This window comes from Sus scrofa, chromosome 6 (genome assembly GCF_054392235.1).
Source record: "Sus scrofa isolate SSC_HxYL_T2T_F1_AM1 chromosome 6, Sscrofa_HxYL_maternal_Yorkshire_Landrace_v2.0, whole genome shotgun sequence".
Classification (NCBI taxonomy): domain Eukaryota; kingdom Metazoa; phylum Chordata; class Mammalia; order Artiodactyla; family Suidae; genus Sus; species Sus scrofa.
The window spans coordinates 74,874,207-74,897,505 of record NC_139388.1 but is presented as its reverse complement, the minus strand read 5'-3'; the positions used below and the strand labels follow the sequence as shown (position 1 = coordinate 74,897,505).

At 46.8% G+C, this 23,299-nt stretch overlaps 1 protein-coding gene and 1 long non-coding RNA gene across 7 annotated transcripts in view; one reads left to right on the top strand and one right to left on the bottom strand.

Moving 5' to 3' along the window:
- UBE4B (ubiquitination factor E4B) overlaps positions 1–22,424 on the bottom strand; it is a 115,320-nt gene extending 92,896 nt beyond the window's left edge. For all 6 annotated transcript variants that reach the window (XR_014807046.1, XM_021095311.2, XM_084962765.1 and 3 more), the window contains exon 1: positions 21,690–22,424. Coding sequence is in view for 3 of the 6 variants with exons in the window: in XM_021095310.2 (XP_020950969.1) it covers positions 21,690–21,713 (24 nt within the window). In the remaining 3 variants the exon portion in view is untranslated. The remainder of the gene's footprint in view (positions 1–21,689) is intronic.
- On the top strand, positions 10,091–16,819 carry LOC146402553 (uncharacterized). The gene is made up of 2 exons (XR_014807047.1): positions 10,091–14,912; positions 14,959–16,819. It is a non-coding gene; the product is annotated as an uncharacterized LOC146402553 (long non-coding RNA).
- Positions 22,425–23,299: the final 875 nt, after the last annotated feature.

The following is a 23,299-nucleotide window of genomic DNA, read 5'->3' as shown; positions in this document are numbered from 1 at the left end:
AGCATTTTCCTTTTTTTTTTTTTTTTTTTTTTTGGCTGCAGCATGCAGAAGTTCCTTGGCCAGGGAATGGACCCATGCCACAGCAGTGACAACACTGGATCCTTAACTGCTAGACCACCAGGGAGCTCCCAGATTTGAATATTTTCAGAATAAAATGTTGGGAGAAGAATGAGACCTACAAGCCCGGCTTGGGTCTTCGCTAGCTGTGTCCTGCTGCACACAGGAGGTGTGAAGGGTGGCCCACAAGTAGGAGGAAGCGAGAGAGGGGCAAAGTACTGCACAGTGTGTACTGGAGAGACTAACGAAGCAGAAACCCAAGCCAGAGGAAGCCCTGGTGGCATCCGGATTCTGGGTTCTCGTCCCTTCCTGTGACTCAGCTACCTTTCTGTCCCTGGGTTCAGAAGGAGAATCCTATATCCTTCAAATCAATCCCCCGGTTTGCCTAAGCTGGATAAGCTGTTCTAGCACTCATCGTGTGCAAGTTTATAAATACTCAGTTCCCCGGAGACATGGTCACTGGTCTGTGCAGAGCATCAGCCAGCCTTTTTTCACTGTTAGGTTTTCAGAACTCAAGTTCACTTTCACTAACTACAGTAATGTCATCTCTGAATCATCCCAGAGAGTAACTCTGAAAATCGAGCAACATACAAATTCTCGTGCTGCGATGCTGCCTCAGGAGTTTCTTCCTCAGGACAGGCAGGACTCAGCAGGCAAAGGGACACAGGAGCACCAGCAAAGCTGGGGAGCTTTGGTGAGAAACACGGTGTTGGGGCAGTTCTGAGTTGTTTGATAAGTCTTCGCTGTTAGTCTAATGGGAATTTGACAGATTGATGAACCCAGATCCCCACACTACAATGAGAGGACCAAGCCCTCCAAGCAGCTGAAAACTGCCACAGGACACACAGAGCACAAGTGGAAGAGATGAGAGAACAGCAGTCACCTCTGCCATCTGTTTGCTAATCACACTCTGCGTCACTTCCCAGATTACCCACCCAACTCAAAAAACTGTTTACGCCAAGTTTCAAGAGCTGGCTTTCGGAGTTCCTGCTGTGGCGCAGCGGAAGGGAATCTGACTAGGAACCACGAGGTTGCGGGTTCGGTCCCTGACCTTGTTCAGTGGGTTGAGGATCTGGCATTGCCGTGAGCTGTGGTCGCAGACGAAGCTCAGATCCCACATTGCTGTGGCTGTGGTGCAGGCCAACAGCTGCAGCTCTGATTCGACCCCTAGCCTGGGAACCTCCATATGCCGCAGGTGTGGCCCTAAAAAGAATAAGAAGCCGCTTTCCCCATCACGTTTCTCTTCCAAAAGATTTTGTGGTCATGTTCAGAACTGACTCCCAAATGAAAACCTCAAAGCTTCAGTGCTTTTACCCAGACGCTCCCCCCCAGCCCAAAGGTGTCACACACAGCAGGGGGACCATCCACCCCAGCCCCGGCCACGTACTCCGCGTGCTCCTAGTTCTAACAGAGCCCCTTTCAACCCCAGAAGAGTTCTGGTTTGGACACGACCAAACCATTTCCTGGCCACTCTCTGCCTGTGTGGCAGTCAGGCCTGTGTGCAGGAGGCTCCCTACTCTAGCACCTTTCTTCACTACATCCTCTCAGTTGCCTGCAGGGCTTCTCTTCCCTTCCCCGCGAAAGGAATGCAGACAAGGCAAGTTATCTTAGAGTAAACTGTTTTTTTTCTCAGGGAGAAAAAAAGGTTTGACTCTTAGGAATTCTCCAACGCCAGGCAGTGATTGCATGTTTTTTCATCACAAGATTTATTAAAAAAAAAAAAAAAAAAAGTGCAACAAGGGAGTTCCCGCTGTGGCGCGGCAGGTTAAGTATCCAGCATTGTCCCTGTGGCGGTGTGGGTCTGATCCCCAGCCTGGTGCAGTGGGTTAAGGATCCAGCGTTGCCACACCTATGCCGTAAACCACAGACATGGCTCAGATTCAATCTCTGGCCAGGGAAGATTGGCCATATGCCACAGGTGAGGTCAAAAATAATAATAATGATAAAAATAAATTTAAAAAAATTTTAAATAAAGTGCAACAAAAATTAACATCAATACTGCCTGCATCTGATCAATAACAGCATGGAGAACACAGGGTATGCCGAACTCATACCCAGTTCTGCCAGCTGCCAAGGACTAAGAACCAAAGGCATAGCCTGCCAAACTATCAAAACCACTTTCTCAAGTCACCCTGTTACACTGAAAATATTATTATTTCAAATTAAAATAATAAATAGCTTATAATAACAAAGGTGTACTCTAGACTCTTTGTCGACACTTGCTATTAGAGCAATTTTTTTCCAAAAAAGCATCCTACTTGAAAGTGAAACAAGGGACCAGGGGTCGTGAGTGAGGGCACTGCTAAGCCAGGGCCTACCTCTGCAGTCCTCTCCCTCAGCTCTCATGCGGCCAACGCCGGGTCAAAATGCCAGCTTTACCCATTTCTCTCTGGGTCTTCGTTTCTCCATGTGGATGGGATAACTATCACTTACCTTGCAAGACAGTCATCACAAATAATGGGAAAGTAACATACTTAACCTGACCGGGTACCGTCTCAAAGGCCTTAGGTCTGCCTCCCCCAGCACAACACAAAGAGCAGGGACTAGTCCTACTATACACACGGCCATCGTGCCAGCTACTCTAACAGTGCCCATGGCAGAGAGCACTCAGTAAATATTTGCTTAACAAGTGAAGTGCCCACCTGACACACAGTCAAGGGTCATTATTATTTTTTTTTTTAAACGTTAGCCATCCTCTTACTCTATCCATCTTCCTTTTAGGCTCAAACCCTGTTCTCCTTTGGCTGAAGGCTCTGTTTTACCCAAACAACGTAAATAAATAATGCAGCTTACATGAGGCCTGTTAAAAGCACCAGATCGGTGGAGTTCCTGTCGTGGCGAAGCAGAAACGAATCCGACTAGGAACCATGAGGTTGTGGGTTCGATCCCTGGCCTCGCTCAGTGGGTTAAAGATCCAGCATTGCCATGAGCCATGGTGTAGGTTGCAGATGTGGCTTGGGTCCTGTGTTGCTGTGGCTGTGGTGTAGGCCGGCAGTTGCAGCTCTGATTGGACCCCTAGCCTGGGAACCTCCATATGCCGAGGGTGCAGCCCTAAAAAAAAAAAAGACATCAGATCTGCTAGTTGATTTTGAAATTTGCAGGAATTCACCACTAGAATCAAGATCTTAACGTTCTACAGCAGAGAAACATCCTGAAGGTAGGATCATTTTAATTGAATCTGATTTTTTAAAAAAAATATTCCTGCAGCTGCAATTCTATGTCCTCACCAAAAACATCCCAAGTCATAGAGAATGCTGTGGTCCCATTCTCATCTTTGATCCCACCTGGTGAAACAGACAAGGTCAACTTAGAGACCAAGGGGCAGCTACTGCTTGATGCTATTCCACAGAACCAGATTCTGGTCACTTAAAAATGAAACCAACAATATTAAACATTTTACAGAAATTTTTGAAGCCCCATCTACCTATATGGAGAGAGTTTTTTAACTGACTCGCCAAATAATTATTGCTGAAACAAAAGTGTAAATTCTTCTAGGGCAGGGCTCCTTTTCTCTAATTGCTACCAAAAGTCCACATGCACAGCACCTCCGAATACTCCAAAGCCAATGTTCTAGCAAGTCCATACAACAGGGTTAGAGAGAGTGGGCTCTTTCGGAGGGAGCAGATACGGACTTCCGGTCACTTCCTGTGCATCCAATCCTTGGCATGAATAAAGGTCTCCCTCCTAACATGCATCTGTACTGTATAAGTCCTCCTACAGGTCATGCATCATCTCAGATGCAGCTCAGCCCTTTTTAAAGGCAGAAACGGCAATGTTTTCGCATAGGCATCGGTTCCAGTAAGGGGGGATTGCTCTGCTATCTGTCCACTCGAACGTCAAAAAAGATGAAGAGGTGCCCGATGGGACACTTTCACAAGCATTTTTTCTACTCGGCATTCACTCAAAGTCTCCCACCCACAAGCCATCCTAATTATAACATCTCAAGGCAAAAGACTGGTTTTATGCACATTTCCCTAGACCAGAAAACACAAAACTATTTGAGGACATGTGTACAACGGCAAAAGGAACAAACCAACAAAAGCCCTTGCAGAGAGTTCCCTGGTGGTCTAGTGGTTAGGATTTGGCACTTTTACTGCGGCAGCCCAGGTTCAATCCTGGCCTGGGAACTGAGATTCCACATCAATCTGCTGCATCCCATAGCCAAAGAGGAAAAAGAAAGTAGAAAAAAAAAAAAAAAAAGAAAGAAAGAAAACCTTGCAGATGACCAACCCATCTCCCCCCAAAAAACTGGGGTACTTTTTGATGAAATTCCATGGGACTGATGCCTGGTCTGTATTTATCATAACTGCAAGATTAACATAGAAGAGAAAGGCTAAGGAACAGTCACCAAAGAGAAACATGTATACGCGTATGGTGGCATCTAAAACAAAAATGCCGAAAACAACACTCTATAAACATCTACTCTGTATAACCAACGTTCTAAGCTCAAAGAGGCTACAGTTTTTTTCTCTGCCTAGATTTGAGTGTTAACACTTTTTAAGTAGCCCACAAAACAATTATTGCTGAAACCAAAAGTGTAAACTCCTCTCAAAGAGCTGTAATTAGAAAAGAAAAAGGATTTCATTGTTTTGTTTGTTTGTTTGTTTTAGGGCCACACCCTTGGCATATGGAAGTTCCCAAGCTAGGGGTTGAATCAGAGCTATAGCTGAGGTCTACGCCACAGCCATAGCCACAACAACACCGGATCCAATAAGCCACATCTGGGACCTACACCGCAGCTCCTGGCAACCCCGGAGCTAGGCCAGGGATCAAACCCGTGTCCTCATGGATACTAGTCAGGTTCATGCCGCTGAATTACAACGGGAACACCCTCGTCTTTGGTTTTTAGCACTTTAAATTTTTCCTTCATCTTGCCTCAAAAAAATCTTGCTTGGTTTTTTCCTAGATGTTCATACCGCTCAATACCCTAAAGATGACAATTTTATGAGTAAATCAAATCACACATAAAAAGTTCTACTAAGAGAGCTCCTGTCCCAGCTCAGCAGAAACAACCTCACTAGCATCCATGAGGACAAGGGATCGAGCCCTGGCTTAGCTCAGTAGGTTAAGGATCCGGCATTGCTGTGAGCTGTGGTGCAGGTAACAGAGGCAGCTTGGATCCCGCATTGCTGCGGCTGTGGCTCTGGCATAGGCTGGCAGCTACGGCTCCAATTCAACCCCTAGCCTGGGAACCTCCAGATGCCACTGGCGTGGCCCTAAAAAGATGTAAAAAGATTAAAAAAAAAAAAAAGTTACAGTTTTAAATACAATTCATAAATTCATGAAAACAAGTGTTCATACCATAAAAATATAACTAAAATATTTGATAAAATACAAAATAAGTTATTGAGATTGAAGGAGTAAGATATACAACATGAAAAAGATAATATGGAAGTAAATGCCTCTATGTCAAAAATCTTGGTTTTTAAAAAAAGTTAATCTATTTGATGAAGTTAAATGAGTTATCCAAATACTCAATACTGCGTAGAAGCAGAAACTTGTTAAAAATTTCAAGAAATTCTATTAATGTCATGGCACTAACATCTCTCTTTAGCGAGCTTTCATGTGGTTTTCTATAAACTTGGGATCCAGCCAAACTCTCCTCAGACATATACCCACCCATAGAGAGAGAGTCAGTGACAAAGCGGGACCAGCTGCAGAAGTTGTGGGGGCCTGGTACCAAATGGAAATATTTTGCAGGGCCTCTTGCTCAAATGCATTAAAAATTTCAAGGGCTTGAGTTCCCGTTGTGGTGCAGTGGTTAACAAATCCAACTAGGAACCATGAGGTTGCGGGTTCAATTCCTGCCCTTGCTCAGTGGGTTGACGATCTGGTGTTGCCATGAGCTGTGGCATAGGTCGCAGACGCGGCTCGGATCCTGTGTTGCTGTGGCTCTGGCATAGGCTGGCAGCTACGGCTCCAATTAGACCCCTAGCCTGGGAACCTCCATATGCTGTGGGAGCGGCCCAAGAAATGGCAAAAAGACAAAAATAAAATAAAATAAAATAAAATAAAATAAAATAAAATAAAATAAAATAAAATAAAATAAAATAAAATAAAATAAAAAATTTCAAGGGCGTTCCCATCGTGGCTCAGTGGTTAACAACTAGCATTCACGAGGACGCGGGTTTGATCCCAGGCCTCCATCAGTGGGTTAAGGATCCAGCGTTGCCGTGAGCTGTGGTGTAGGTTGCAGACGCGGCTCAGGCCCCGTGTTGCTGTGGCTCTGGCGGAGGCCGGCGGCTACAGCTCCAATCCGACCCCTAGCCTGGGAACCTCCATATGCTGTGGGTGAGGCCCTAAAAGGCAAAACAAACAAACAAACAAACAAACAAAAAAAAACAGACAGCAACAGCAGAGCTTTCAACCAAGTGTGGGGCACTTCTGACTGCAGGTCACATGTCATGGAGCCAGCTCTGGTGACAAGTATAGAGAGATGTCTGACCAAAGACCCTGACCCGACACAATCCTAGAAGAGTGCCCGGCCAGTGACAGGTGCTCAATGAGGATTTGTTTAGAAATCCTAGGTGATCAGCTCCCAAAAAGACCTATAAGAGCAAAGCGCTGCCTCATCCAGGCAGAAAATTTAACTGTTGCCATGACACTGTTACACATACATAGAGCATCTATACCAAACGGCTGCCAGGGAACAAAGAAACTATGTACACTGGACACATTTCATCATGATTAATTAGAAAGCTAATTAGGTCCAAGCTGGACATTCCCAGTGCCAGAACCCAAAGATACCTCTTTGCTTGGCCTGACGACCATCTTCAAATGATGCTAAGGATACAGATGGCAGCTGGCAAGCAGTCCACACAGCCACATCCCATTCAGATGCCCCTTCCCCAGCCCGGTGGGAGGGGACAGCCCTTTCCAAAGACAAATCGAATCATCCGATTTGAGCAGCATGAGTCACCTTGTGGTTTTGGGTTTTGGTCCTGATACACAGTGTGTTTCTCCTGCGACCCCTCAGGTCTCCGGTCTGTGCACCTGACTTCCATTCAAACCCCCTCACTCCTTCCTCCTTCACCTTCTTAGTATACATTCAAGCCACCCGATAACTCTGGATCTTAGAAAAAGGGAGGAGGAAGGCTGAAAGGTGATAATGGGGTGGCTTCATACAAAAGATGCCCCCTGGGTGAGAAGAGAGGTCTGGAAGTTTAAGGGGTTGGGAGACAGAGTTCTCTGGTGGCTCAGTGGGTTAAGGATCCAGCATTGTCACTGTCATGGCTCTGGTTACAGCAGTAGTTCAGGTTCGATCCCTAGCCTGGGAACTACAGCATGCTGTGGACACAGCCAAATAAATAAATAAATAAATAAATAAATAAATAAGGGGTTGGGGGAAGAGGATCCCAACGCAATCTTTCACACAAGCCTCAGCCCATTTGCTACCTTACCCATTAAGAGACCTTCATTTACGCTCTTGGTATTATTACATGCAAAGGGCTCATCAGAGGTCATAGGAGCACCAACTAAAATTCTAATTATGTACAATTCAGCCTTACTCTGGAAAGGAGAGCTAAGATGTCCCACCAGGAATCTACAAACCCCGCCAGAGCCCTGCACTGGCACTTTATAGATCACTGCAACTGACACGCAGACAGGTATGCAGACCCATCGGCAAGGAAGGGAACAGGCTCAGAAAGTACTTTGCCCCAAGTCATCCAACTGGCTGGTCCACCTAAAACCCAGGTGGGTCTGACTTTGAATTACAACCCTGACACTGGAGTTCCTTCCAAATGCCTATCTTAACCTAATTAAGGCCATGTAATGTAGCAACAGCAAAAAATACACAAATGAAGCGATTGCAACATAAGAACTAGGAGTCAGGAAAGACACCATGTATTCAATATCTGGACTCCAAAAACATTTATTGTGAGTCACTTCTGCGCCAAGGTGCTAAGAGATGGATAAAAAAACAGTGAACAAAACACGAGTCAGGAGCTTCCAGTTACAGTAGGAGATTCAACATACAATTCCAACAATTCCAAGATAGAGGGGTTAATAACTGGATAGGAGAAGTGATTTTCCTTTTTCCCTTTTTAGGAAAAAAGTTCATGGAAGTTCACAGGCTAAGGGTCAAATCGGGAACTACAGCTACCAGCCTACACCACAGCCAGAGCAACTTGGGATCCGAGCCTCAACTATGACCTACACCACAGCTCACGGCAATGGCTGGATCCCTGACCCACTGAGGGAGGCCAGGGACCGAACCCACATCCTCATGGAGCCTACTCAGGTTTGTTAACCACTGAGCCACAAAGGGGACTCCAATTTTCTTTGTCTTTATAGGGCTGCACCTGCAGCATACAGAAGTTGCCAGACTAGCAGCTGAATCTGAGCTGCAGCTGCCAGCCTATGCCACAGCCACAGGAACAATGGATCCAAGGTGCATCTGAGAACCACACAGCAGCTTGCAGCAACACCAGGAATTAAACCTGCATCCTCACAGATACCATGTCAGGTTTTTAACCCAGTGAGTCACAACAGGAACACCAGGAGTAATAATTGTAATGAAACACCTTTTCTGTTCTTCCTATTTCTTTTTTTTTTTTTTTTTTTTTGTCTTTTTGTTGTTGTTGTTGTTGCTATTTCTTGGGCCGATCCCGCGGCATATGGAGGTTCCCAGGCCAGGGGTTGAATCGGAGCTGTAGCCACCGGCCTTCGCCAGAGCCACAGCAACGTGGGATCCGAACCGGATCTTTAACCCACTGAGCAAGGGCAGGGACCAAACCTGCAACCTCATGGTTCCTAGTCGGATTCATTAACCACTGCGCCACGACGGGAACTCCTGTTCTTCCTCTTTCTCAACTCCTTCTCCTTCGGCTTCTGCTGACTCTTCATGGTTTAGGGGTGTTTGGGATTACCCAGCTGGCTGTCTGACAACTGCATCACAAAACTTTTCAGATACATACCCACCAATATCAGACATTTTTTTCACCACCTCTAATTTTTCTTCAATGGTTCTAGTATTTTTACAGTCAATTTCAAAAGACTGAATGTATGAGCGTTTGCCCAGAGTGAGAAATAACTGAAACATATATCCTCGCCACAGATTTTTCTAAATGTCAAAAATGCTGATCATCTTTAAGGACGAACTCAAACCCTCCCAGAGCCCTTCCCAGATTTCCCCAGTCAGAATTAACAGCTCCATCAACCTAAATATCTATTTTAGCCCCGGAACTCTGTCTGGCTATGCGCCTGTCTCCCCACTGCAATGCGAACTCATGGAAGGTAAAGACCAGACCTTACTCATATTTGAGGCATTATTTCCACGTGTACCCCTCAACGCCTAACAGAGAGTAAACATTACACATATATTTGTTGAGACTAAACAAGAAATATTTTATGAGATGCCTATTTGCCACTCCTTTTTTTTTTTTGGCTTTTTAGGGCCACACCCACAGCATATGGAAGTTCCCAGGTTAGGAGTCAAATCAGAGCTGCAGCTGCCAGCCTATACCACAGCCACAGCAAAGCCAGATCCGAGCAACATAAGTGACCTACACCACAGCTCATGGCAACACTGGATTCTTAACCCAATGAGCAAGGCCAGGGATCGAACCTGCATCCTCATGGGTATTAGTTGGGTTTGTAACCCGCTGAGCCACAACGGGAACTCCTGCCATTCTCTCTTAAATGGTTTAAAAATTAACTGTAGGAGTTCCCTGGTGGCTCAGTGGGTTAAGGATCCAGCATTGTCACTGCTCTGGTGTGGGACTGATCCCTGGCCTGAGAATTTCTGCATGCCATAGGTACGGCCAAAAATAAATAAATAAAATAAAGTTAAAACAAATTAAAAGTAAAAATTAACTGTAATATGGTTCAAAATTTATAGATGCAGCTCTTCAGGCCCAAAACACCCAACTAGGAACGATCCACAAACCTACCTCCACACCTTTATTTCCTATCTTGGGGAAGGAAAGGAACACAGTGAATAAATATTTACTGAATGAATAAAGGAATTAGTAACCATAATGGTAAAAGATGAAATTTAAAAGGATATAGTCACCAAATATTGTTCTACCCATTTCTTTTTCTTTTTCTTTTTTTTTTTTTTGGCTGCACCCAAGGCATGTGGAAGTTCCCAAGCCACCAGGGATCTAACCCGAGCCACAGCAGCGACCTAAGCCTCAGCAGTGACAAACCCAGATCCTTAACCCGCTGAGCCACAGGGGAACTCTGCTTCCTGCTTCCTAAACCCGTGGCTTCCAGTCTATGGGAGGCTCCACAGTCCATCCCTGGAGCCGACGCCTCCGTCCCGAGCCTGTGTCGTCTCCTCCCATTCTGTCCTGAACCAATTCCAGTCATCAAGGAAACTGGTCTTGCCGGGGTCAGTAATGACCTCCACATGGCCAAATCCCATCATCAAGTTCAAGTCTCCTTTAATTGACATGACTGACATTCAACAGAGTTGAACACTCCCCTCCATGGTGAAACACTTCTCCTGGACGCAAGGGCATCATGCGCACCTGCCTCTCCTTCCGCCTCAGTGGCTGTCCCCTGTCAGCTCTTTTCTGGGCCCTCTCTATCTCCCCATCTCTGAAAGCTGGAGGGACTCAAGGCTCAGTCCTCTGAACTCTATTCTCTTTTTTTTCGGCTGCACACACAGCATATAGGGGTTCCCAGGCCTGGGATGGAATCCGAGCCTCAGCTGCAACCTATGCCACAACTGCAGCAACACCGGATCCTTAACCCACTGTGCCGGGCCAGGGATCAAACCACGCCTCCACAGAGATAAGATGGATCATTAACCGCTTGGTCACAGTGAAAACTCCTCTCTTCTTTAGGATCACTCCCTAAGTCACCTGTCCGTTCTTGTGATTTTCAAATATACTGACAATTTCCGGATTGGTCTCCTCAACCCCAAGCTCCTTCCCGACCTGGAAGTCCAATTCATGCCCAACCTACTTAACATCTCTAAGCGGGCTCATACTAAGCAATATAATCAGAATGGGATCAAGACAGATACACATTTCTCCCTCTCACCTTCTCTCTCCATTTTCTCCACCTCGGCATGTAACAACGCCATTTTTCAAGCTGCCTAGGCTAAAATGCTTGGTATCTCGGTGGAGGAGACAGCTAATTGCCTCCCAATATGCCTTCAGCTACCCCTGCATTTGATTGTGGCCATGTGATCAAGTGCCGACCAAAGAGATGTAAACAATGGTGCGTGACAGCCCTTGATCAGGCCCTTGACCAACAGGAACATGCCCTCCCTGAGGAATGGAATGCAGATGCTGAGCGCAGGCACTGCAGCAGCCATCCTGGACCACAAGCTCGACAGCCCACACTGAGGATGACAGAGCACTCAACAGCATGCATCTGGCTCCCCGGCAATCACAGGATTACTAAACCAGCTCTCAACCACCTGCCCAGATTTTTACTTAAAAGAAAAGTAAGCGTCTGTCTTTCTTAAGCCATTATGATTTTGGGTGTCTTTGCTGCAGCAGCCAAACCAATATCCTAACTATACAGAGATTTTGGAACCTGGAAGTGATCCACCCAAATAGAATACAAATATGTGGCAATGACTTAGGGGTCAGCATGGGCAGAAATATTGCAGGATGGAGGGCCGGTGACTCTTGTTGGGCCACAGTAAACTGTTTGAGAAAATCTGTGACACCTTAGAAAAATAGCCTGCATGCCTACACTGCCTGTAATTCTAGGGTAACTGGTAGAACAATTCAGAATTTGGGTGCTTCCTGGCTTCTTGCCACTTGCAGCAAGAAGTTCCACAAGAATGAGACAGACTCAAGCTACAGCTTGCCGACCTGCATGCGAAGATAAAAGGGAAGACAGGTCAGCCTGAGGCACGTGCACAGTCTAGTCTAAGGATACTCAGAGTCTGGTCATTTGGGAACCAAGAGCCGCTGAAAAAGCCAACGCCTTCAGGCTCCTCAAGGAAACAAGCTGGAGACACCATTTGGCCCTAGGAAGCAGATTATTCTCCAATGACCTGGCCCCAAAAGAAAAGAGACACTAAAAAACTCCCACAGAGGGCAAGGGACAAGGGGAGGTCCTCCAAGAAAGCAGCCAAAGGCTGCTAAACAGACAGTGGCACGAACTCCCACCACTGCCAAGGCAGGGAGCCCCCAGGGCCGAGGCCTGCAGGGAGCGGGCAGTGGCCACAGACCAGGAGGGAGCTGTACTCCCCGTTGTTCCCTTCGCCAAATGAGTTTTCATTTGCATGATTCTATCTTCCTCCACCACTGCCCCTGGCTGGGGGGGTGGGGGGCGGGAGGGAGCAGATTATTTTATTTTACTGTGGCATGTGGAAGTTCCCAAGCTAGGGATGGAACCTGTGCCACAGCAGTGACCCGAGCCTCAGCAATGACAACATCAGATCTTAACCCATTGAGCCACCCAGGGAACCCCTAACTTGATTTTAATCTAAAGGTTCCTGGATAGTATGTCACCCAGAGATTCTGGACTCTGAAGGGGACTCCTTAGGAAGGCACAGAGTGTGTTTTAGATTTCAGAAGGGTTCAGACAGAAAGGCCTTATTTGTGTGCAGAAGTTCCCAGAACAGGGACTGAACCCAAGCCACAGTAGTGACAATGCCTAAATGTTAATGGCTAGGCCACTAGGGAACTCCAGACAGAAAGGCCTTCCTTGGAGTTCCCGTCGTGGCACAGTGGTTAACAAATCCGACTAGGAACCATGAGGTTGCGGGTTCTGATCCCTGGCCTTGCTCAGTGGGTTAACGATCCGGTGTTGCCGTGAGCTGTGGTGTAGGTCGCAGACGTGGCTCGGATCCCGAGTTGCTGTGGCTCTGGCATAGGCTGGAGACTACAGCTCCGATTGGACCCCTAGCCTGGAAACTTCCATATGCCGCGGGAGTGGCCCAAGAAATAGCAAAAAGACAAAAAAAAAAAAAAAGGAAAGAAAGGCCTTCCTTGACTTGTTCTCCTCTTCAAACATGAGAGAACCTGCAGCTTAGCAAACAGCTACTCAGTAAGAACCGCAGTTCTTAGCTTCCCAGCAAGGAGCTGTGGCCACGTGAAAGGAGCAGAAGTGACCTGTGCAATTTCCAAACTGTACCATTAAAAAGGAGCCTGGGAGTTCCCACTGTGGCTCAGCAGGTTAAGGATCCAGCATAGGTCGCAGCTGCAGCTTGGATTCAATCCCTGGCCCAGGAACTTCTGTTTTAAAGAAAAAAGAAAGAGGAGAGCATGACTCCGTCCGTCCCCCCTCCCCCCCGGGCTATAAGAGACATACATGGACCAAAAGATGGAAGCCTTGTGTTAGAAGAGTTGATACACGATGGGACAGAAGGTGCCTGAGCCCCTGATGAGCACAGAGCAGCCACAGCAGCCCCAGCCTCCTACCTGCCTTCTCTTTAGAGAGAAATAAACATCTAACTGGTATTGCATGGCGCTCTGCTACAAGAGTCCGCTCGATGACATCCCAACTCAGATGGCCATTCGTGACTCCAATCTTTCACACCCTATGTCCATCCCACCACCCAATTCTTACTGGCTCTGCTGACGAAACGCCTGGCCTTGTCTCACCTTCTCTACCACTAACCTGGGTCCTGGGATCCTGTACTGGCCTCCTAACCTTTCTCTCTCCCCCTTCATCTATCCTCTTTACAGAAGCCACAATGATCCTTTTATTTATCTACTTATTCATTCATTTTTCCCTTTTGGCCTCACCTGCAACATGCAGAATTTCCCGGTCCAGGGATCCAACTCATGCCAGAGCAGCAACCCGAGCCACGGCACTGACAACTCTGGGTCCTTAACCTGCTGCACCATCAAGGAGCTCCCTCACAACGACTCTTTTAAAACATAAGTCAGAATGTAAGCCCCCCTGAAGGCAGGTATTTCTGCCTTATTCATCAGTATATCCTCAGGGTCTAGAACAGTGCTGGGCGCGCATCACATGTTGTCAGATACAAGGCGCCACTGACTTGGATTTGACTTGGTGTATACGCTACACCATTAGTTTTTGCACACCAAGGGGAAAAAGAAAGACTGCTCATTTAAACCCCAACCAAACTCCTTAACAACAACAGACCAGGACAGAGTAGGAATCAATTCTACCAGCTTCTCATTGCTTTGAAATTTCTTCCTGAGGATGTGGAGTGTCTCTGACCTTCAATTGCATTGCCTGGGTATAAAAGGCAATCCTTCTAACTGAAAGTTCAATTTCAAAACGTGACACAGCTTTACAGACCGTGGCTGTCTTCCTTTCTCCAGCTGCCCAATGCACTTGGTTGCTTTACAATGAAAAATGAAACTGTGGTCATTCCTTCAGCAAACATTTTCTTAGGAATATCAACTTGAGCCCCCACTGCTGCTTCCATTCCCCTCTTCGTACAAAGTAACATTTGATTCACTGCTGATCCAAGCATAGTTTCTGGAAAGCATTTAAAATGGCAACTGGAGTTCTCTTGTGCTACAGCCAGGATTGGGTTAAGGATGTTGTTACTACAGCAGCTTGGGTCACTGCTGTGTCACAGGTTTGGTCCCTGGCCTGGGAATTTCCACATGCCACAGGCACCACCAAAATAAATAAATAATAATAAAACGAAATGGCAACCAAGGAGTTCCTTTGTGGCCTCACAGTTAAGAATTCACCACTGTCACTGCTGTGGCTGGGGTTCAATACCTGGCTCAAAGTGGGCCAAAAAAAAAAAAAACCCCAAAACAACTAAATTTAACATGCACAAAACTCAACTGGGAGTTCCTGTCGTGGCGCAGCAGAAATGAATCCAACTAGCAACCACGAGGACAAAGGCTCGATCCCTGGCCTCACTCAGTGGGTTAAGGATCCAGAGTTGCTGTGAGCTGTTGTGTAGGTCACAGACGCAGCTTGGATCTTGTGTTGCTGTGGCTGTGGTGTAGGTCACAGACGCAGCTTGGATCTTGTGTTGCTGTGGCTGTGGTGTAGGCCAGCACCTGTAGCTCCAATTTAACCCTAGCCTGGGAACCTGCACATGCCACTGGTGTGGCCCTAAAAAAAGAAGAAAGAAGAAAGGAGAAAGAAAAGAAGAAAGAAAAAAGAACTCAACCAAAGATACGACAATATGAACAGGTATAAACAGGTTTGCACATAAACAGGAAATGACAATAGTGTCACATCCGTCATCTGGCCAACTATGATTATACCAAGAAGCATCTCAATTTCAAAGATGTTAAAATGTGAAGCAAAAAGGAGTTACCTGGTGGCTCAGTGGGCTAAGGACCTGGCATTGTCACTGCTGTGGCTCCAGTTCAATCCCTAGCCCAGAACTTCCACATGGCACAGGCTCAGCCAAGGCGGGGAAAAAAGTGAAGGAAAAAAGGGCAGGCATCTCAGAACTGACTGAAACCCAGTTATGAGGACTCAGTGAATTCTTGCTGAGTAAATGAATGACTCCATCTCCTGCCACTGTGCCCCTGCTCACCAGACTCCAACCATCTGGCCTCTTTGCTGTTCCTAGAGAAGCTCTGGGATCTGCCCCTGGTCCCTGTGATTCCCTATTCCTGGGAACACTCTGCCCCCCAGATGGCTCCTGGCATCCTTTAAATTCCTTTCCAAGAGCTCCCATTGTGGCTCAGCAGGTTAAGAACCTAACTAGTATCCGTGAGAACGTGGGTTCGATCCCTGGCCTCACTCAGTGGGTTAATGATCTGGCACTGCCATGAGCTCTGGTGTAGGCTGCAGACTCAGCTCGGATCCCACATTGCTGTGGCTGTGGTGTAGGCCAGCAGCTGCAGCTCTGATCAGACCCCTAGCCTGGGAACCTCCATATGTCACCGGTGCAGCCCTATAAAGACCAAAAAAGAAAAAAATTATACATACTCCTTGCACCTTCATGGCTCTCTATCCCTTTATAGCCCATGTTGGTATTTTTCTTCGTGGTACTTATCACTACATGATATCTCAGGTTTACGTATTTATCATGTTTTCTCCTACGAGAATGGAGCTCATGCAAGCAAGGCTCCAGCGACAGCAAATAAACAGTAACTATCACAGAAGGAGCTGCGATAGGAAGCTGTATCTACCTAGACACACCACAAGCACTTTGTGGGAAAAGACTCTGCACTGAGCAAAGGCCTGAAGACCCAAGGGCCCCTTGTCCGAAGTCTATCCTCCTCCCCTGAAAGAGCACAGGGCTATCTGATGAGCCCCCCCAGCAACACCTAGTCCGCGTCTCAAAAAGGACAACAGAAACGCCGTAACCATTACACCTTGCTCAGTCTGGAATAATCTATAGTAAAGGAATTAAGAACTCTGAAATTAAACTCTGGATTCAATTCCAGGTCCTACCACTTCCTACTTGTGCACCTTTTGGCAAGCTACCTACTTTCTATTAGCCCCCATTTTCTTATCTGTAAAGAAAAGGTCGGATATTGATACCAACCTTGCTAAGCAAATTGAAGTGCTTCCTTAGCACATATTGAGAGCTTCACAAATACCAGCTAATATCATTACCCTTCTCTCTCTCGGCTAAAATAAACAAAAAGGAGTGGAGAAGGGGCCTGGGAGGCAATGTCCAACTTTCCTACCATGCTCGAGGAAGAAGGATTCTGATTATAAATTGAGTGGCAGGGAGTTCCCGTTGTGGTGCAGCAGAAACGAATCTGACTAGGAACCATGAGGTTGCCGGTTCAATCCCTGGCCCTGCTCAGAAGGTTAAGGATTTGATGTTGCCCTGAGCTGTGGTGTAGGTCGAAAACATGGCTCTGATGTGGCACTGCTGAGGCTGTGGCACAGGCCAGCAGCTGTAGGTCCGATTCAACCCCTAGCCCGGGAACCTCCATGTGCCATGGTGTAGCCCTAAAAAGCTGAAAAATAAATTGAGTGGTAGCCTGGAAGTTCCCTGATGGCCTAGCAGGTTAAGGATCCAGCATTATCACTGCTGTGGCGCAGGTCTGACCCCTGGCCCAGGAACTTCCTTGTGGGCAATCAATCAATCAATCAATCAAGTGAGCAGTAGCAACAATCTATGAGGGTGGTGAGCTTGGGTCTTGAGGCCTGATGCAAAGGAAGACAAGGTCAGAAAAGATGTTAGAATAAAAGGCCGGGGCATCTCTATGTTGGCACATCTTTCAGTGGCCCAAACTCATCTGCTTTCTCCAAAATCAGCTCCTTTCTGGAATTCCCTTCCTCTCCTCCAATCCATCCTTCTCCCAAACTAGGAATCAAGGAGGCAGCTTTTTCTCTCCTCCTCCCTTGCCTCCACCTCCCTCACATTAAACTGATCATGTGCAGTGGGTTAACTTAGATTTAAATCCTCAATATTTCTGGTGTCTGCCCTCCTACACTCCCACGGCCAGCGCCTTAGTGCAGTCACCACCGCCTGGCTCCTCGACAGCAACAGCATCCCCCTAACCTGCTGGCCTGCAGCCACCTTCTTCCAATCCACCGTCTTCCTACACCCCTGCCGGTCATCTTTCTGATGCCTAATCCCTCAGTCTTCTCAGTTTTAGTGAGGAAGTTCAAGCTCCTAAGCATTTCTGAAAACCCTCTGAGATCTGATGACTGCCTACCTGTAGCCCCCCGCCCAGGCAAATCCTGTCTCCAGCCTCGCTATTTCTCGAGGTTTCCTGAGCTCCCTAGTTCCCAAGAGCCCCTCACCTGACAAGTACTGCTTAGCATAAGCATCACTTTTTCTGGAAAGTCTTCAGTAAGACACTACCCCACCAGGGTCCCTTCTTGTTTCTCTTGCTGTCTTGTGCACACGGCCACAATGCTCTTAGCACCCAGTACTGGAAGCGCTGGACTCCCAGCCACCTCCATCTCTACCCTCCCCCAACTCCAGTTAATTAATTTCCTTAGGAAAAAAGACGGTGTTTCTCCGAACCTAACACACTGCTGGGGATACACAGCATCTTGCTTTTTCCCAGGCCAGGCATGGAACCTGTGCCACAGCAGCAACCCAAGCCACAGTAATGACAATGCCTGATCCTTAACCCACTGAGCTATCAAGAAACTCCACACACAGCATCTTTTTAAAAAATGTTTGTTGGGAGTTCCTGTCATGGCTCAGGGATAACAAACCCAACTAGGATCCATGAGGACTTGGGTTCCATCCCTGGCCTTGCTCAGGAGCTTAAGGATCCAGCACTGCCATGAGCTGAGGTACAGGTTGCAGATGTGGCTTGGATCTGGCGTGGCTGTGGTTGTGGCACAGGCCAGCAGCTGTAACTCTGATTTGACCCCTAGCCCGGGAACTTGCCTATGCCGCGGTACAGACCTAAAAAAAAAATAGTAATAAAAAATAAACAAGGAGTTCCTGTTGTGGCACAGTGGAAACAAATCCGACTAGGAACCATGAGGTCTCGGGTTCGATCCCTGGCCTCACTCAGGGGGTTAAGGATCTGACGTTGCCCTGAGCTGTGGTGTAGGTCACAGACACGGCTCAGATCTGGCATTGCCGTGGCTCTGGAGCAGGCGGGTGGCTACAGCTTCGACTAGACCCCTGAGCTGAGAACCTCCATATGCCTCGGGTGCAGCCCTAAAAAGGACAAGAGACCAAAAATAAATAAATAAATAAAAATTAAAAATAAACAAAATTTAAAAATTAAAAAAATAAAAATGATTGTTGAGTGAATGATTTTGGAGGGATGGATGAGAGTCAGTACCAAAGACTATAATCACACCATGAATACATTCATGAAAAACAGCACTTCTACAAAATAACTATGCAGATTAAGCGTGTTAGTAGGATATTTATACAGAAGCTGTGGTGAGTTTATTGCCAGTTGTTAAGCAGTAAAATGCACTAAAAAGAGCTTTTAGGTCAGAAACCCTGGGTGTGAATTCCAATTCTGCCCCTTTTAAGCCAGGTCACTGTGAATAAGTTACTTAACCGAAATCTCAGCTGATTCACCTATAAAACAAGGAAAATTTAAGGACTTCCTAGACTGCCCTGTCCTATCAAATGAGATAACACTGTAAAGTGCCTGGCACAGAGCAGGCTTCGAGTGCTGTGAAGAAATATCGGCCTCTTTCCATTGAAAGAACACTAATAAGAAGTCCAAGGTCACATATTCTGCCTTTAGGAAAGAAGACAACATTCTTCTAAAACCTTGACCACACCCTGAATCCCAGCCAGCTGTCTTAAAGATGAACTAGGTCACAAAGACTTTGGGAAAAAAAGAAAAAAGAAAAGAAAAAAAGAGAGAAGAGAAAAAAGATCATTTTAATGCAAACACCTTACCACCGAAGTGGAAAATCAGTTTGAAATACCTGCCCAGCCCACACATCATTTTGGCATATAAAAAATAACACAAGAGCAGGGTTGTGAATGTTACATAAATAATGATGCCTTGGAACACAGGTTTCGGGAGAGAATAAACTTAGTCTCGGAGCAAAGGAACCCCTGTGATGTGCTATGTAAACAACAGTGAAGTGAAAGAAATTCTCAAAAAGCACAAGAGAAGAAAAGTTTAAGAATTCAAGGTGATCGGTGAGAGGGACCAAAAAGTACCCATTACGTTAAATCTTCTAAAGCGACAAGCCTGGTTATAGGGGCCTCTTCTTTTCATAGGCTCTATTCTCGTACATTTCCATTTTGCTAAAATCTGAAGCTCTGCCTTATCTAATTTCCTAATTTAGACTGAAAGTCACTGTCTTGACTGTTTTCACCTTGAAAGGTATGTCTGAATTTTTAATAATATAAATGGATTATTGTTCTAACCGCATATGAATACCACCTACCACATCTGTGCCACATTTCCACCAAAAGTGGAACCACCTACCACATCTGTGCCACATTTCCACCAAAAGAGGAACAGTACGAAAGCCAAAAAAGTTTTGGAAATATCTGTGGAGAACTACTCATCTTATCCCAGAATTAAGAAAATGGATTTAAAAAAAAAAAAAAAGCTTAAGGAAAACTTTCCCTAAAAAGATGAGTTGTAGATTCTGCTGAGAGTAAAATCACCAGTTATTGAACTGTCTCTTTGTGTTCAGACTAATTTGTGGAATATAATTTTATATTGATCTTATATTAGTGAAATTAATTCTTCACATTTATTTTACTATTCTGTTGACCTTGAAAAATGTCTGTCTCCGCCACAATGATTACATATGTTCCATATATGGTCCAAAAAAGAGTCAAGACCTTCCTCATGGACTGGGTAAAGGAAACAGGCAGTTCAGATTACACGCATCTTTAACTGGTCTGTATGCTTTAATGGTTTGAAAATAATTTCTTGGTGAAAACTCGTGTGAAAAAATTTCTAAACCAGAAACAATTTAGAGAACATAAACAAAAAAAAGTTATCTCTGCACATAATGGACTACTAAAAAACTCTTTGCCTGAAGAGACAAGAACTGTTAGGATTAATATTAAAGGAAAAATGGAGGTGTAGTTTTTAAAAGTACTACATAAAAGAACTTTTTAAAAGCACCACATAAAACAAAGTGCCTCTAAGGGGAATCTCCTGATAGGTCCTCACTGAATGAAAGAAACCGTACGATATTTCCTAGTTTAAGATTACATTTTTGATGTATTTAGAAAACAAAGTCAGTAACACCAAACGGGCGATCCTGACTTTCCAAACACAACCAGGTATCAAAACCAAAAAAATGATTTGCTACCCTTCCTATGTGACCCCTAACCCACCACTTGCCTGACTCATCCCTGGAGAATTTGTTCCCAGGTAAACACATCAATTACTCTGTAGCTAAAACTGAAGCATGGAAGTTTTATAGCACAACCAACCTAATGGATGACTACCTTCATGATACTGTAGGGAAATTGTACATGAACCAGAGGAAGAAATGGTAGGCTGAAGAGAGTAAGGCCAGCAGGGTCCTGAAAGGCAAGATCCCAATGTGTAAAAATGAAGGGAAAAGTCAACAGAGGCACAGGAAATTCCTTGTAGCCTAAATGCCACTGTTTTTAATGATTATTATTAACTTATCTTGAACACATCAAGAAGGGGATGCAAAGACTCCTTTCTGAAATAATAATGAGGGGGTCCACAAAGTCATGTGCTTCCTGTTTGGTGTCTGCAACAGCAAAACACAAGTTTGAAAGGGACAAAAACTAGAAGAAAGCAGAATGAAAGAGAAGTAAGCCAGAAGTCAGCGGTCTGTTAAAATGCTAGAATTTAACTGTAATTGACTAAGCTATTGAGAAGAAATGTATTGCGTTCAACATCAAAGAAATCTGTAGGTCACCCCCAAACACAAATGTAATGTTTAATTAACTTCTACGATGAAATGGCCATAAAAACTCGGGATTTCAAATCTTTCAAAAACATACACCCATGCATTGATTCCATCCAAAATTATTCTTTAAATCTCTGCAGTACGGCGCGCGCGCGCGCGCGCGCGAGGGCCAGGGCCAGCGCGAGCGCGCACAGACACACGCACAACTTGATGTAAATCTAGCCTTTCCTGCTTGAACACCCTGAGAGAGGAATGAAAGGCTCAATATGCTCTCCCCTTCTTTAGACCCTAAAAGACTCGAAAACAAGCAAAAGGAGTTCAGGATGAAAAAAGAAGGCAAAGGAATACAAGCGAATACAACCAGAGATCCTCTCAGGGACTCATTTTATTCTTGGAAAATGTCATCTCCATTCCTGCCCAAAGGCCAGGCACCACTGGCGCAATCTCCTCCCTATCCGAAACGCCAGAGAGTTGGCCAACTCATCTCCCAATGTGTCCCCCAACCTCCTCACCTCATCAGCGCTCAGCTCCTCCATCGCTTTCCTCTTAATGGTGAAAGGCGTTACGGAGAGATCCTTCTGTTCTTTGAGACCAGGGCGGGAGGAGAGTGGAAGGTGTCTTTCGGGCTGTCTGGTCCCCCGAATGGGGGAGGTTTCAGAATTGCATAGTCAGAGGTTAAAAAATAAGAACACGAGAGGCACTGAAATGCCTTGGCGTCAGTCACTCCAATCGCCCCAGAGACTCCTACAGCTGCTTATCCCCGAGCAGCCTCCTCTGACTGCCACTGCTGCTGCTACAGGGTTATCTTAAGGCGCCACTTATTACCCTCTGCTTCCCAGGTTACCCAGACTAGCGAGCTCGGTCTCCAGCTCGCCTCGCGCTCGAAGCCTGCTGTGTCTTCGGGGTGGTGGCGCGGCAGCGGATCTTCCCACCGCAGATCTTGCTCTCCTACCCACCCTTTGCCCCTGGCGGGAACAGTTCAACTGCAGAGTGGGTGCCCCGAGGTAAGGCGACCCCAGAGCCGCCCAGGCAGAGCCCAGCACTGACGAGGGAAGCTCCTCCCCTCCCAAAGCAGGCCGGCCACGCCCCGCCTCCACGCCAGAGCCCGGGCAGGGGGGAGGGGTGGACTGGACTCGCGATGCTCGGGCTAGAAGAGTAAAACCTCCTACCCCTCCACCCCTACTCTTACCCCCTCGCCCCACCAAGTATTATTCATCAAAACAACAGGGCGGCCATCTTTGAAAGGGATCACGTGATCCCGCTAGGGAGGCGGGGCTTCTGGCCCCAAGACGAGGCAGCCAATGGGCCGCGGGCGGCGCGCCGCCGATTTCCTCTCGCCTGCATCTCCTCCCGCCCCCGCCCCACCCTCTTCCCCGCCGCCGCGCGGGGCGGGGGAGGGGCGAGCGGGGCCGCGGGCTGGGGGCGGGCGGAGCGCGGGGGGCGGGGCGGCGCGCTGCCATGGCGACGGCGCGGGCGGCGGGCGAGGCCGGCAGGGCCCTGGTAGGTCCCCTGGAGGACCGCGCGGGCTGGCGGCCGCGGGGAGCGAGCACACGCACCCACGCCGGGAGGGGTGGCCAGGAGGGGACGCCCGCCCGCGACTAGGTCCTACAGCGCCTCCGTTGTTCCCAGACGCTCCTTTCTAGCGACTCAAAAAGGCCACTTCCCTCCACGATGCAGGCGAAATGAAATAAAACAGAAAACGCCTCCTTTCTCGGAGGAGCGTACTCTGCCAGACCGCTCACATTCTGAAAAACCTTTCTACGTACACTCTTCTACCTCCACAAACAAAGCCCATTTAGAAGAAAACTCTGACCCAAGTAGAACTTTCTTTCATAATTGTCCTTTTGTTTCTTTATATTTTATTTTTTCGACCGCCCCGCTGGCATGTGGAGTTCCTGGGCCAGGGTCAGAGCTCACCCATGGTTGAGGTGCAGGTTAGGGATCGAACCTGCGTCCCAGTGCTCTCCAGACACCGCAGATCCTGTTGTGCCACAGGGGCAACTTATTATTGTCCTATCAGAGATAGTTTCTGATTTTTTTTTTCAAGTGCGTCCCAAAATGCTGGCAAAATTTGGGAGTTCCCCGTCATGGCCTAGTGGAACTGAATCTGACTAGTATCCAT